The sequence below is a fragment of the Syngnathus scovelli genome, chromosome 10 (genome assembly GCF_024217435.2).
Source record: "Syngnathus scovelli strain Florida chromosome 10, RoL_Ssco_1.2, whole genome shotgun sequence".
In the NCBI taxonomy this organism is placed as follows: domain Eukaryota; kingdom Metazoa; phylum Chordata; class Actinopteri; order Syngnathiformes; family Syngnathidae; genus Syngnathus; species Syngnathus scovelli.
The window spans coordinates 11,225,234-11,241,233 of record NC_090856.1 but is presented as its reverse complement, the minus strand read 5'-3'; the positions used below and the strand labels follow the sequence as shown (position 1 = coordinate 11,241,233).

At 47.4% G+C, this 16,000-nt stretch overlaps 2 protein-coding genes across 2 annotated transcripts; both read right to left on the bottom strand.

Annotated features, from left to right (window-relative positions):
• Positions 1 to 1,527: 1,527 nt before the first annotated feature.
• On the bottom strand, positions 1,528 to 4,819 carry LOC125972612 (forkhead box protein F2). The gene is made up of 2 exons (XM_049726421.2): positions 3,423 to 4,819; positions 1,528 to 2,061 (listed from the first exon to the last, which is right to left on the bottom strand). Exons 1-2 carry the CDS (start codon positions 4,408 to 4,410, stop codon positions 1,886 to 1,888), a joined length of 1,164 nt encoding a protein of 387 aa, XP_049582378.1. The 5' UTR covers positions 4,411 to 4,819; the 3' UTR covers positions 1,528 to 1,885.
• A 2,670-nt stretch (positions 4,820 to 7,489) lies between these two features.
• Positions 7,490 to 8,911, bottom strand: foxq1b (forkhead box Q1b). Its single transcript, XM_049726066.1, has one exon. It carries the CDS (start codon positions 8,780 to 8,782, stop codon positions 7,895 to 7,897), a length of 888 nt encoding a protein of 295 aa, XP_049582023.1. The 5' UTR covers positions 8,783 to 8,911; the 3' UTR covers positions 7,490 to 7,894.
• Positions 8,912 to 16,000: the final 7,089 nt, after the last annotated feature.

Sequence of the window (16,000 nt, the reverse complement as noted above, 5' to 3'; positions counted from 1 at the left end):
CTTCAGATGTAACCTCTTCGAAGTGGTTGATCCTTGCGCCTCTGCTTACCTGTCAGCTGCGCCGCGAAATCAAATAAGGGAAATGAAATCAAGCTGTGGCTTGTCCGAAAGAACACGCGGTAACCACTAAGTGGCACTGTAGTCCACTTTATGTTAACGTCTGAGGTGGCGTATAAGCATCATGCAATAATAGGCCAAGTCACGGGTTCAGAATCGAAATGTCATTTTAGGGGAAATTAGAAACCTATGTATTCGATACAAAACGAACCTTTTGTAACTTGACCGAAACGGTGTTGCATGCTGTCGCCCAGAAATCCTAAATTGAGGGTCCCGCGAGTGGGATTTGTGTTTGCGATTTAGGCCTTACTGCCTCTCAGTCTGATTTGTTTACCACCATCTAAAAATACTTCCGTGACGTATTTCCACACTATACACGATGGTTGTTTTATTTATATATTTATATATTTATATTGCCGGCATCGGACCGCGGTACTTCTATGTCACAATTTGATCCGTTTCATACCCCCCAAGTTGCTCATTTTGTTTGTTTTGTTTAATTAGATTTTTTATTGACCAATGTAAGGTGTTGTAAATGGCATGTTCTCTGACGGCATGGCCTTTTTTTGTTTTTGGGCGGGGGGGGGGGGGGGGGGGTGTCTCCTGAAAATACACAATGGGAAGGAAAAAAAAAAAAGATTCCCCCTGGAGACACTAAAACAGGGGTGCTCAATACGTCGATCGCGATCGACCAGTCGATCGCCAAGCTACTACTGGTCGATCGCATGACGTTTAAAAAAAAAAAAAATGCTGTATGCTAGAATCCAGCCCATCGCTTGATTGACATACAAGTAGGCCTGTCGGGAGGCAATCACAGTGAACCGCACATGCGCAATAGACAGTGACTACAACCCTCCTCACCGCAGCATGTTTAACGGCCGCGCACGGCCGCGCACACACAAACCGCCAAAGTTTATAAGCTTATCAACGCATGCACTCGCTTTTTTCTTTTAAACAAAAGAACGTTTATTTATTTATTTATTTATTTATTTATTTATTTATTTATTTCATTGTAGTGGGTAGATCTTTGTGACTTGGTCATTTTAAAAGTTGCTCGTAAGCTGAAAAAGTTTGAGCACCCCTGCACTAAAAGATTCCCCTTAGACACAAAATTATAAGCTAGCGATTCCTGCTATCAAAATGCAATTTCAGACAAGTGTTTTCATAATAGAATAAAACCTATAATTGCGTCCTGCGTATTTTTTTTTTACTAGCCTATTACCTTTTTTAATTCACGCTGCCATGGACGCAGTTATGATGTACAAGATACATTCGAACATGCACATATCAATTTAGATATAGAAAAACGCATGTGGCTAACAATGTGAAAGTGCTTTTAATTTGATCGAGGTTAAAAAATAATATGAGATAACATCTGCAAAATAATGCCAGCTCTGTTGAATATAATATTCGCCTTTGTACAAATATGTTTCGTGCCACCATTTTAATACAAATTGAAGACAACATATCTGCATGAATAGGCCTCCTACAATGTAAGAGCTTTATTGAAACTCCTTACAAGAGACATTTGGACAATGGTTATACGATAAGTGCAATATTTGTAGCAGTTCATAATATAGCATCCATGTGGAAAATCAAACATAATATAGGGCAAAATGTTGAGCAAAATCACGAAGAGGCGCGTGTTAAGGGCGCCAAAGTTTCCTTCATTTTCCTTCAGTGCATATTTGCTTAGGTCCACGGAGAAGAAAACACGTGAATACAGTCGTCGTAATTGCAACAGAGACAAAAATAGTCACTTAATTGTGGCGGACGTGCAGTTTGACTGCATGCGTCCGTCTTTGGAGGTCCGTCGCGACAACAGCGCTTACATGACGCACGGTTTGATGTCCTGACACACGCTCTGGGGGTGAGGATGATGATGATGGTGGTGGTGGTGGTGGTAGTAGGAAGTGCCCGCCGTGGGGTGGAAGGATGAGATGCCGTTCAAGTTGAACACGAAATCTTTCCTGTCGCAGTGGCTCTGGTAACGCGGAATCCCCACTGCGTGCGTGTGCAACACAATCATGCGTCAAACTCATATGTTCACTTTCACAACAACCCTTCAAATGGAACATCGATCCTTAAAACTGATGATGGCTACCCCTATAAATGACCACTTAAATTGGGTTGGTCCTATTCTCGAACCAAATTGGGTTGTTTTTTACCCACCAGTCAAGTAACACTTATTTTTAATAGCCCTTAATTACGCCTCACAGGGCTTCAATGAGTGTAATATTTTAACATAAAATAATTTTAGTTGCAATTTAGGCCAATACGCCATTCACATCGTTTATTTGTGCATACGTTTTGCAATTTGGTATCTATTTTTTATTTAACAAAAACGTGAGTCATTTTCAAATATTTAAAGACGAACTCACCTTGACAACATTTTAAGATATCTTAAAACATACATATACATATGTTATGTGCTTGATTCCATAAAACAATCAAAACAATCAAAATAACGTTGCAATAAATTTTATCAGCCAGTTTGATCATCACAGCGATTTTTTTGCTTGTTCTGTCAAAAGTATTTAAATGAATTATCTCACGACGCGTGTGTATGAAACTGGGGAGTTGCATAAATGCTCAAATAAGGCCGAATGGCGCTAATTCATGCCAGTTGAATTTTTGTTCGTCTTATATCGCAGTCAGAAGGACTCGTGTTTGATGGGCAGGCAGCGGGACGCGTCCACAACTGGACATAGACCATAGACGTGACGCCTTTGTGACTGAACTGACAGCGCGATTATAGGCCAGAAAGTGCAAGTTCACACCGGCACGATTTAGCCCCCCCTCAACCCTACCCCCACCCGCGGGCTCATTTGCGGTGTTGCATTAAGCCGAACAAGGCCTCCTGTCTCTTGTGGCCCTTGCAAGGCTGAGATCTTGTCGCCGGTGTGGTCCGATTTGCACAGTCTTTGTTTGCTTAACCTTTGAGCCCCTTTCAGCCTCCAGCATGAGCTGCTCGTCTCGCTGAAATCTTCAAGACTTGAGTAAAAGCCCCTCTGTGCGGCGCTCAAGTTAACCAGCGTGACTTATTGAGCCAAGTGGGAATTTGAAAACAACTTTCTAATTACTTCAAACACCCCCGAAGACACTGCATGGAGCGTGTATGCACTCGCGTAAACGTCAAGAAATTAGTTAAAACCTAAGCATGAGGTTGAATATTTTATTGAATAACGGAGATGTTGAGTTGGATTGCCAATTTGTAATTTGATTTCGGAATTATATGACAATCGATCAGACCAAACTAGGTCAAATCAATTCAACATTCCAAGTCAATAATATAATTGAAATGAAATTGACGAGCACGGATCTTTGCTACTTGTGACAATTGAGGTACTGGAGGATTTGGGTACCTGATGTGTCGCCGGTGTGGCCATCCCTGGCGTTTTGGTGAATGTAGCTCTGCTCCAGGGAGTACGACGACATGCCGGAGTGCAGAGAGGACGACGCGGCGGGGCTGCCGGAGCTTAACGGCTGCTGCTTGATGTAGGGCGACCCGCCCGAAGCGGCCCAGTGCGCGCACGTACTGGCGTACGGGGAGTGGCCGTCCAAGCCGCTCGCCACGGCCGGAGAGGACGGCACCGGACTGCTGCTACTGTCCAGCCCGTAGTCCCCGTTGGACGGCACCGGGCAACTGGCCATGTACGTGGAACCCGGGCTCGGGGACATGTGGGGAACATGATGGCCGGCGCCCAGTCCGTCGTATCCCGCGGCATGCACGGGATTGCTCATCATGTCCTGCAAGTTGTAGCTGTTGCCGTGACAGGCGAGCGTGGCGGCCGAGGGAGCCTGGAAGTCGAAACTCTGTGGCAAGATGGACGCGCCGAAGCCGATGCCGTTCATCATCCGGTACATGGGTTTGAGGGCCTGACACTTTCTCCTGAAGCCTCGGGGTCGACGACGGAACGAGCCCTCCTCGAACATAAACTCGCTGCCAGGATCGATGGTCCAGTAGTGGCCTTTGCCTGGCCTGCCCAGTCCCTTGGGCAGCTTGATGAAGCACTCGTTCAGCGAGAGGTTGTGCCGAACCGAATTTTTCCATCCCTGGTAAGAGCCCCTGAAGAACGGGAATCGGGCCTGGAGGAACTGGTAGATCTCGCTGAGAGTCAGCCGCTTGCTCGGGGAGCTTTGGATGGCCATGACTATGAGCGCGATGTAGGAGTACGGAGGCTTTTCCGGCCGCCTTAAACCGGAGTTGTTCTTCTTTCCTTTGAGCGCAGCCGACGAGCTTTCCGAGGCGGCTTGGGGGCTCAGCATGGCGGGATGTGGGACGCCAGACGCCGGACAGGATCTCAGAGGAGGTGGAGGATCTTGCAGCTGCTGAGGGCCCTCGGTCGTCATGTCAGCTCTGACGCACAGCTGGCGGTAGGAGGGAGAGGCCCCCGAGGGTTGGAAAACGTGCAAAAAAATAAAAAGGATCCAGTGGTCCTCGCCTGCAGTGGGCGTCACGCCACCTTTAGCTCACATCCAAATGGAGAGAGATATCTGTCTCGGGTCCAGTTACGCACGACTCTCTTTGCCGTTATGCATGCACATACCTGACGGACGGCGGCCAGTGGAGGGGAAGAGGAAGAGCGAGAGGCGGGGGGATCGCGCTGAGCGGACGATTGTCCCTGCACGGCTTTCAAGTGGACGCAGAGGCTCCCTCCACTGGGGGAGGGGGGTCCACAGTGGAGCTAAGTGGTGCAGCGTGGCACGACAATCACTCAAGTGGAGGAAACAGCAAAAGCCCTTCGACTTTGTGCGCCGACTTCAGCCAAACAAAACTCGGCCACCTATCGTTTCATAAATCTTTCTCCCCTCTATGGAGGGCCCCCGCCCCCACTCGCTGTCAGCATTCAAATCTCCCTGAAATCAATGACTAAAAGAACCGCCTCCACTCCCATCCGCTTGGCCGTTTGTGCCTTATAATTGCCACATCTGAAAACCTCGCGCAATTATATCAGCCTATATCTCGGAAACTTGCCGTCACATCCATGCAACTCACTGGTCCTGCATTTTAATTGGGCCACGCACGTGTATAAGAGGAAGTATTTAGGACGTATCTTTTGAATATATATATAAAATGGCATTTTTGTCATCCTTCTGGCAAGTCCTATATGTAGCCCCCCTCCTGAATTCTAGTGATGAAAATGTGCGGCCCCCTAGCTCCATCACCGAAGCTGCCGATCCCCACCCCATCTTATCATAGCTGCATTTTCTCCTAATTTCCTCCTAAAATGGTCCGATGGAGAATGAAAACAAACGCTGGCAGTGACGGTTGTGATCGGGCTGGCACGGGGGTGGGGGTGCTGCTGTTGGTGGTGCTGGTGGGGGCCTTCGCCGTGCTGCATGTGCGTGTGGAAGCTGGGGGTGTTTCTCTCCATAAATGACTTTGACATGAGTGGAAGCAGGCTTTTTCCATCAAGCGCGGCCCTGGATACCACACACAGTGCGCCAGTGTCAGCTTACCGCCCCCGGCCAGCGGCGCTCCCGGGGTGGACTTTGCGTTCATTAGAGAGAGAAAAACCAAATTAGCCTCAAACACACAAACACACACACGCGTGCGCGCGCACGCACATTTTACATCGGGCTGAAGTATACGGCCCATAAAATAATAGCAATATGCGTGGTGCAAGAAATTTATGGAAAAGTAATATACATAGCTTCATGCGTCTTTATTTAATAAAAGCCATGCAAATTTTCCAAACAATAACCTTTGCACTCTGCACAAACAAAGGATGTGCGGATCAAATGATTTTCCGTGCACGACACACAGCGCAGCTCAGTGGCCCCACAAATTTCCTGCGACATCAAAACTGCACGGCAACCCCCGTGGAGATCAGGATGCACACACAATCTTTGTTATGGGAGATTTTTTTTCCCCTCCTGCTGCCACTGAACAACTGGTGCATGTTGGAAATCACATCGAAGACAGAATTTTTTTTCACCGCTCGTCTTTAGAAGACCGGAGACCCACGTGGGCCCATTTGCTCCTCGGAAACGGCCCTGCGGGCCTGTGTAAGGTCGAACGCGGTTCAGGCTGCCAGAGTGACACTTTGTTTGGACTTGACGTTCTGAAGTTGGGCCTCCTTTAAAAGTGCTAGCCTCGCTCAGCTGCACGAGCCGCCGAAACTCCTCTCCCTCCTATAAGGTGAGGCTTCTAAATCATTGTCATATACGAAGACTCCACGCACTAATGGGGAATAGTCACGTGGCTAACCCGCAGGTATGTTATTCTGTGGTTTCACCTGCAGGTTGCAGCATTGCCCCTGGAACACGAAGTCGCACCTGGCACCTGGCATCCGGCAGTTGGACTCGCACGCACATTGTAAGTTGTGATTACTCACACACCATAACACGTACAATCACTATGATTTTTTTTTTATATGTCAACGACAGCAACGGGCCTCCCCTAGCTGCTGCTTTATGATGACTAAAATAACAATGAAAAAAAAAAGAAAGATTTCGCTTCATTTCAAGACTAGGCCTATATTTGAATTGTTTTGTCTTGAACTGCAGAATCCGCGTGCAAATCACTTGCCCGATTGAATGTTGGCATGTTAACCTCGACAATTGTCATCATGGTCGTCATTAATGGTGCTCGTTTGATAGAGCCGAATTATATGAAGTTTGAAGTTTGGAAGCGGTCCTTGTCGTCATCGAATGAAATAAAAATATATGAACGTGGAATAATGACGGTTTAGGTGGCTAGCAGGAGTAGACGTCCATTTCTGAGTTAGGGGTGCAAGTTCGGTTGGGGTTTCAGGACCGCGGAGAGCAACTGACGCCGCCTGGCCGAACAGCAGCAAGGACCAAAAACAAAAACAAAAAATCATCCAGCACAATATTGACGTCCAACGATCTGCCTCATCTTTCAGCGCGCCGGATTTACCCCCATTCAAAATGATTTAATTCTTTTTTTTAAATTGTTTGGATCGTACATAAAAAAGATACAATTTGCTGAAAAATATAGAAGCAAAACATGTCACATGATTGGACTCATCAGAAGGATGTTTCTCACATTCATAAAGTAATAACAGTATCATTAGGGAAATGATGAGGATGATTACTATTATTTTCAATCATTATCATCATCATCATCATCATCATCATCATCATCATCATCATCATCATCATCATCATCATCATCATCATCATCATCATCATCATCATCATCATCATCATCATCATCATTATCGTCATTAATCCTTAAGGATTGTTCCAATCCTCATGCTCATAGAACTGAATTTGACATCAACAGTGTAGCTTCAAAGATTTTTTTTTTCATTTCTACCACACCACATTGCCAATCTGAAGATTGGATGAATTCAAAAGTATGGCCCCCGGATCCCCTAAATAAACAACATTTCTAAATGACCCCAACCTGTTTGTGTATTTCCACCATGGTTGCAGACAAAAGATTTGAAATGTCACACTATTTAATTATTTAACTTGTTTTATTCATGAAAATAATAGGCATGCAAGTTGCAGACACATTTGGCGTAACATCTGCACTTCCATGATGAGTTCGAGTGCATCTCAGTCATTGAGTTGATGCATACTGCCAAGGATTTCTCACCACATCGCACACAACAGTTCATGCAATTGAGCGACAAATAATTTTAGGTCTCGACGTGGCCCTCGCACACCGTCACACAAACAACAAAGGAACCGGGAAAACAAACACGTCTCCCCGCAACACGCACACTTATACACACGAGCGCCATGCAGTGAAATGTCCCGTGGATAACCTCACGCACAACAAAGACAACGCGTCGTTTGCGTCGCCATGTGAGCTGGCCCCCGCGTGCCAAAGTGTACATTTTACATTTAGTGTGTGTCCTTAAGACAGCAGAGAGTCTATGTGAAAGCTTGGCGCCTTCGAGGGCGTCTTGGGGGTGTGGGACGCGGCCTCCAGTCGAGCTTTGTGATGGAGGTACGCAAGCGGGTCCCCTCTGACTTCCGCTGCCTCGGACAGGTAGCTGTGATGCAGTGGAAAGTTCAGAGCGTAGGGCGGCTGGGTCCCCGGGGGCCAGAAGAGCCGGTGCGCGCGCGGGTTGTCGTAGTCGTCCTTCTTGCGTTTGAAGGGCTTGCCGAGGATGCTGTCGATTGCGAAGGGGCCAGAGAACTTGGCCCCCACCCTATCTTCGGGGGCGGGGTGGAGGTGCACCTCGTCCCCCGTGACGTCCGCGCCCTCATGCTCCTTGCATGGGGACCTCTTGGCGATGCGCTTCCTCCTGCGGCGGAACACGCCGTCGGCGAACGTGTACTCGCTGTGGGGATTGAGCATCCAGTAGTTGTCCTTGCCCCAAGGCCTGGAGGGGTCCCGCAGCACTTTGAGGAAGCAGTCGTTGAGGGACAGGTTGTGGCGCACCGAGTTCCTCCAGCCGGTGTAGGTGCCGCGGAAAAAGGGGAACTTGTTCATCAGGTAGTCGTTGATCTCGGCCAGGGTGAGGCGGCCGCTGCTGGACTCCCGAATAGCCATGGCGATGAGGGCGATGTAGGAGTAGGGCGGCTTGGGTCTGCGCGTGTAGGGCTTGCTGCCCTTGCTCGGGTCCTGCGCGCCCGGGGTGACGGGCGGCGGGCTGCTGGCCGCACAGTCCCCGTCCGACCCCAGCTCGTCCCCGGATAGAGGAGAGAGGATCCCTGCGTCCGCGTCGACGTCGGTTTCGGCGCAAAACTCCAGCGGCTTGGCAGCGAAGTGCAGCGCGGAGAAAACTTCCAGTTTCATTCTCGCCTTGCTGCTGAGCAGGTGGACGAATGAACCCTCGTGGCGGGGCGGACTGTCTGCGTGCGAGCGTGCGTGCGTGGGTGTGTGTGTGCCTGGAGCGCCTGGAATAAACTGTCTCCGGAGACTCGCCGGTGTTGCTATTAATATAATGGCCCCGTAAGGGACGGCCCAGGGGCGGAGCTAGCATCTAATGCACGCAACGATTGAGTGATATGCAATGTTTACAATTGGACGCTATACCCGTGTCACGCCACGGAGGGAAAACACGGCGACTTATCCGCATGCCGGTCTAGCCTCTTAAGATCTTTTTTTCTGGAATAGATGAAGCAGTTTCCAAAGGAATTGCGTGTGAATGCAGAAATGCTGAGTGGAAAAAAAAAGAAATATATGCAATACTTTTTGAATGATGTGCTATGCCATAGGTGTCAAACTCAAGGCCCGGGGGCCAGATACGGCCCGCCACGTCATTTTATATGGCCCGCAAAGACAAATTTTGCATTGACTTTTTGTCATTACTAAAATTACAAATTGTCTTTATCTTTTAAAAATAGATATTGCTAGCATTTTTTATTTTATTTTTTAAAGTATTTGAACCGTTTTTACTGATTTCAAAAGTAGTTATTCATCAGTGTTGTGTAGCCTCTTCTGCAGGGGTCATGAACCTTTCTTAAACCGAGAGCTACTTCCTGGGTAGATTAAGGCAAAGGGCTACCAGTTTGACAAACACTTCTGAAATAGCCAACTTGCTCAATTTGGCTTTCGCTATGTGTTATTATTGTCATTTCCAGTTCACATGTTAGTGTGATTTTAACAAGAATAGCAAAAATACAGTCAAACCTTGGTTTTTGACCATAATCCGTTCCAGAAGGCGGTTCGAGAAGCGACTCGGTCGGATTCCGAATCTATTTTTCCCATTACAAATAATAGAAAAATGTTTAATCCGTTTCAAGACAAAAAAACCCAGCCTTTTTTAAGCATTTTTTCATTTGCGCATATTTGTTCGAACGCGCAACCGTAGCGCGTCGCCCACCGCGCAACTGCACCGCACTGGTCGCATTATTGTGACAGAGCCGTTGCTGAAATTAAGAAAATATTTATAAAGTCCTGATGTACGTTCCAAAATTTAAGTGGACCTAAGTGCGCAGGGAGCTTAATTTTGTCCGATCGCGCAACTGCAGCGCACCGCCGAACGCGCAACCGTAGCGCGTCGTCGACCGCACAACTGCACCGCGCTGGTCAAATTATTGTGACAGAGCCGTCGCTAAAATTTCAAAAATACTTTTAAAGTCCTGATGTACTTTCCAAAATGTAAGTGGACCTCAGTGCGCAGGGAGCTTAATTTGGTCCGACCGCGCAACCGTAGCGCGCCGGGCGCTCACTGTCGCAATGCTTTTAGAGCGTCTTTGTGTTTTAGGACGGCTTTACTGCTCCCACTTGCTTTCTTTGGAGGCATGATTAGGAGTTAATACAATCCTCAAAGTAACGAAAATACAATAACAACGGAGTCAGTCAGCATCCGGGCCGCGCGGTCGGGTTTTCTCGGTTCCTCCCGGATCATCTCGCGAGGTTTGACCTCCGAATTTTGTTCGACAACCGTGGCAAAAAAATCTCGAATTTTTTGTTCGAATTACGATTTCTTCGAGAACCAGGACGTTCGAAAACCGAGGTTTGACTGTAAAATAAATAAATGCAGCTCACTGACAAGTGCCGCTATTTGAGCTAATTTTAGAACAGTCCTGCGGGCGACTCATGCGGTCCTCACGGGCGACCTGGTGCCCGCGGGCACCGTGTTGGTGACCCCTGCTCTACTGTATGTGTATAGAAGTTATACAGTCATAATGGCCCTCCGAGGGAAACTATGAGGACAATCCGGCCCCTGACAAAAATTAGTGTGACACCCCTCTATGGTTTTGAACAATTTGGACGGCGTGTACGGTGAAGAATGTGGAATGCATCGAGTGGTGTGGAATGGCTGTGTCTCCTTCCCTCACCAACACGAGGATGAAACGCAAAAACCACAATTAAAAAGACCCAATGGAATCTCAGGAGATGGAGTAACATAGTCATGTATGATGCATGATTATGCATTTGACAGTTTTAAGATCATGAATTGAAAATGTTGTATTCATGTTTGAAATGTGGACTATTCCGACTGTCATTTTGGCAGATGAATGAAGTTGGACTCAAACAGTAGCCCAGAAACCAAATCCATGTTTGCGCCTCTAACTTTTCTCTGTTTCGTCAGGGCCGCAAATGCACAGAGGTGCAGAGGCTCAAGTCACTTAGGAGCTCAGCGCCTGGTGAGATCTGAGCCTGTCTTTGCCCATTGGTTGCTTGGACTTGGCTGAGAATGCATGACAACTCACATTCCTTTCACGTGCCCTATCAGGTAAGATAAACAATTTTTAAAAATCATTCTAAAAGCTTTGTGAAAGATCCTACACACGTTCCAACACACAAAATGACTCGTTGAAGAAATGCAAATTAGGCCTCCAAAGGTGGTCTTTGATTCAAAAGAATCAGTTAGTCATTCACTTGGCAGCATATCAATGATGCTCAGCAACTTTCGTGGGTGCAGACAAGGAGACAACGACATTGGGCCGACCTTTGTCTTCTTCAAAAAGGTGATGCTACTTACGCAGCATTTCCTTTGAGTGTCTTTGCGTTCAGTCAAACGGGCACAGTTTCGATTGGTGGTGAAAAGAGTTGAAGTCAGACATTCGGGAGAAGCGTTCGCTGGTCTCTGGTGCCGAAAACAAACTTTTGCCCCCAAAGGATCAAAGCCAAAAATGTCAAACACTCAAATGAGACTTTAATAAGACAGCATTCATTTTCCTCATTGGGACTGTGTAACGCTCACGAGACACGCAAGACTTGGGAGGGCTTATGGATGTTTAGCTAACACACCAGAGTTTTGCTTTTTTATTTAAAAAAAAAAGATACTATCAACATTGCAGTCAGAGTATCTTGCAAATATATGAAAGAGAAAAATGATCTCATCAAATCATAAAGTCAACAAGCTCGGAAAAAGTCAGAGCAGCTCTCACGTACGGTCGGGGGCGCGCCGGGCTTATATAACTTGTTAGCAAACGTCTGTTCAATTTGGCACCGCGTCGTATGAGCTTGTCTACTGAGATGAACAGGAGAAGACAACTTGTCAAAGTGTTGACATGAGTGGAATTCCACCCGTGTAAATTCATGGGGTAAATCCTTCAATGCTCCAAAAATAACCGCACCTTTGTGGTTCTTTGTGCTCACACGCAACCTCTTGTCTGCGTGTCTCAGGATGACTTCTTACCTGGATCTCAGCGTGGCTTTGCTTTCTTCTCCCCAAGTAAGGAGTGTCCCACCCCCATGTCTCGCTGTAAACAAAGTGCAAAATGTGTGCGCCCACGTGTGTATGTGTGTGTGTGTGTGTGTGTGTGTGTGCGCGCGTGAGCACAGCAGGCAACGGCAGCAACAAGAGGTCCCGCGTTGCTGAGATTCCCAAGATTCCCTGTATCATATTTAGTCTTTAAAGGTAGACATGCCTGCTTGGGACATATAGGCAGGTACATGAAGCGTCTGCTTCACAGCCACCGCATGAATTCCTTCCAGTCTTTTTGAACAAACCTACATGTGTATGTCTGTCTGCCCTGATGTACAGTGTGTGTGTGTGTGTGTGTGTGTGCGCGTGTGTGTGTGTGTGTGTGTGTGTGTGTGTGTGTGTGTGTGTGTGTGTGTGTGTGTGTGTGTGTGAGTGTGCGTGTATGTATGTGTGTGACAGTGGACGATGGATTGTGAGGGCGCTCAGCCAAAATGGCCGATGCCGTCTTGTTTATTCCGTGAAAGGTGGCAACAAAACCTTGCACTCAGCTTTGTCATAGCTCTGTGTGTTAGAAATCATGTGCGGGCGGGGTGGGGCGTGGGGTTGTCCCTGTAATCAAACAGTAACAAACAAAATGTTCTCACTGCGCAAGGACGCATGAGAAAGCTTCAAGTCCGAACGGTGGGCAGGTCGTGTTCCGTCGAGTGCAGTTTGCCACCTGTGCCACCACTTTTGGTGTATCTCAGTAAATGAAATCTGATTATGGAAAATTAAAAAAAAAAGTGCAGACTACCCTGCAGTCACTTGGCAAGCGCATGTTGCTATTTTAAGTTCTTTCACATTGTTACCTGAGGTGAACACGCCCTTCCATACCAACAGAGTGGAAAAAAATAGACACACATAAACATGCAAAGTCAACAGGACGGTTCTTAAGGAAACCAAGGGCAAAGGTGCAGGACTCCTGCAGCTGGGTTCAAGACCTGCCCGGAGGCATGGGGCGGGGGGGGCTCATCGCCACTCATTCTTGCCCCAGTTTTGAGAATAGTTGATGAGGGTCAATGCAGATGTGAGTGCCCCCCTTAGTCCTACTAGCCAAATGTTTCTGTTTTGCATGCCTTTCACTCAAGCTCAGCTTGTGAATGTGGGCAACGCAGGCTTCACGTGATGTGACACTATCGGGCCTTCCATCCGTTGACACGCGAGGCTCCCCTCGCAAGGTGTGGGCGGCATTTGGGCACAACGAAGGAAGGCCAGCCAGAAGAAAAGGCGGTACTACGATTGATCTTGGCCATGGCCATGACCCCGTCTGTCGGCTGTGCGCTTTTGTGTCGGCAAACGGCGAAGGCCGGGCCAACTCGGTACCTGCCTCGGTCCCTGCCTCATTACCTACCTCGGTAGCTGCCGCGGTAGCTGCCGCGGTAGCTGCGCGGTGCTGTTTACCTGGCAGCCGTTCAGCCCGTTTCTGTCTAAACTTGAAATAGCATCCAAACACTCTATTCACGCATAGTGGCTTGCACGAAATGCTTTGCTCAACCTACCGCGGGGCTCCCTGCTGCTATTTTTGCTCTGTCTGAACCTTAACCGCCCCTCTCTCGTCTTTGATTGAAAGGCGGAACGCTTGCCTCCGGGGTTTTACCTGCAAAAATAGCGGCGATGATTGGGAGCAGTTACCAAGGAGGCCCGGCACAAAAGCCCAACAAACACCCGCCTGTGAGTTCCGTGTCAGCATTTGGTATCTTGGAATTGGCAACAGTTTTAACACGTTCTTAGTCAAGTGATTTTAAACGTGACCTTACTTTAGCATCAGAATCTGTCGTTTATTTGGAATATCTCCATCATCACAGTTTAATCATGAAAAATGAAACATTCCCAAGTAGGAAGATCTTTTGCGGACAAAAGCTCACACTTTCAGATTGGCTCACTGCACGTGTGATTAGAAACCGAGGCTGTTATGTTGCTGTTTGTCCTCGTGCTACGAGATATTGATTTGGTGATAATTCATGCCATTAAAAATGGGATGTTGAATTGTCAAGAAATTTCCTCCAGCTGGATGGTAAGGTGCGTTACCTCCGTGCTAGCATCGATCCACGGGAACAAACAACGGCTTCCGGCCTGCGCGGCACAGCTCCAATCTGGTGTAGACGTGTCAGATAATAAATATCCTTCTAGACTCATTTCCGCCTGTTCACATTTAAATGCGCAGTTCAATCCTTAGCAGCTTACAAATGAACGCCATTGGCCTTGGACAAAAAAGTGTAGTGCCCGTTAAGGAAAATAATTCTGTCTTTCCGTCAGCTGACAGAAAATGGGCGGTCAAAAGGGGGAAAAGCACAGTTGTCATAATACTACGAGAGTTGCATTCAGAGGCTGCTCTTTGAGGGCAGGAGAACGGCGCTCGACTGCTCTAGTGTGATCTTTGCACTGCAGCTACAGTCGTTTTAAGACAACAATACAAGACTATCTCTTTTTAGAAATGTTCTTCTCACTTGCTCTTGCGTGTCTAGGTTTCCATACATTGGAATAATTATAGTTTGGCTGCTCAAGCAAAGAAAAAAAACTAGCCAGTGAAAAGTCAGCAGATCTGTAAGCGCAACCTGCCCAAACAGCAGCCTGCGTGTTAGCTTGTAAACTTCTCTAAAGTTCTGCTTCCCCACACTATACAGCACTCCCCCACCTGCCCGCCCCCACCACACATGCTCCAGGCCCATTCGTGCAGACGAGGTAAAACATCTCCCTCTGCGTGTTCCAGCCCTGCAGGTGGGCCCCGCATGCTCAGGTAGATAATATCACTGTTACTATAGACGCTGTTTGGGTTAACTGAAAAACACTTTTCACAGCAGGGGCAAAACACTGCATGATAACAGTGCAAAGCGCCGCTTGACAATTCCCCACTGGAAACTCTCTGGCACGAACGGCACACGCGATACCTGACGCATTTTTTTTTCTTTTTTTTTTTTTTTTTCCGGAATCAAAGTTTACACGGCGATTGTTGAGAAGCTCAGTACGACAATTCCCCATTTAGGAGCGTTCTCTGAAAGCCCGGAGTAATCCAACGTAGGAGTTACGTAAATCCAAGACACTGAACTGAGTCTATCTCAGAAGAACTTTCCTCTGGACAGAAAAGCATTCAGTCCAACAAGCCCCTCTGTTTCTAATCTCCGCAGAGACATTAGAAATTGTCCTTGTGTAAACAAAAGAGGCACGAATAGCTTAAATGTGCTCAGGGCCAGAACCAAGGATGACTTCTATAAACAGATCACCCAGGTGGTCCACGAGTGAGAGCGAACGGAGCTGTGTTTGAAAGGCTACCGCACGCCATCGCCTGCTTCGGCTACACTCCAATTCAATGGCCCGATGGCCGCCAATCACATCGTTACAGCTTTTGAGACGATTACCCTTGCGCACAACACGGAAAGCTTTCACAAATTTCACAGCAAACATGTCCAAATGCAAGTTTCCCCTCAAAATAACAATGACTATGCTTTTTGTCAGACGTGCTTGAAACCACCAGCGGAAAATAAATAACGCAAACCTTTCCAGTATTCAAACATGCCGATGTGCATTACTCGACATGCAAAATATTTATTCAGTTGTCATTCACATCCCAGAAATATCTTCGTAGTGCAAATTAAGCCGTTTCAGTGTAGTACCACGGTGTGCCACACAACACGGTGGGCAGCACTGTGGTCTGTCTGCATCATTTCCATCACCAAGAAAAGGCAGAGAAGGCACCAAACTGTCTTATCTTATGCGCTGTGCAGTGTTGGCAAAATTACTTTGGAAAGGTAGGACGGACGGCCATCTACGCAGCACAGGAACATTTCCGAAAGTTGACGGACTACTTTTGAACAGTGACGGCCTCAAAAATTACTTGAGAGCAAGACTGGTCCTGCGCCTGTTTACACTTTGTA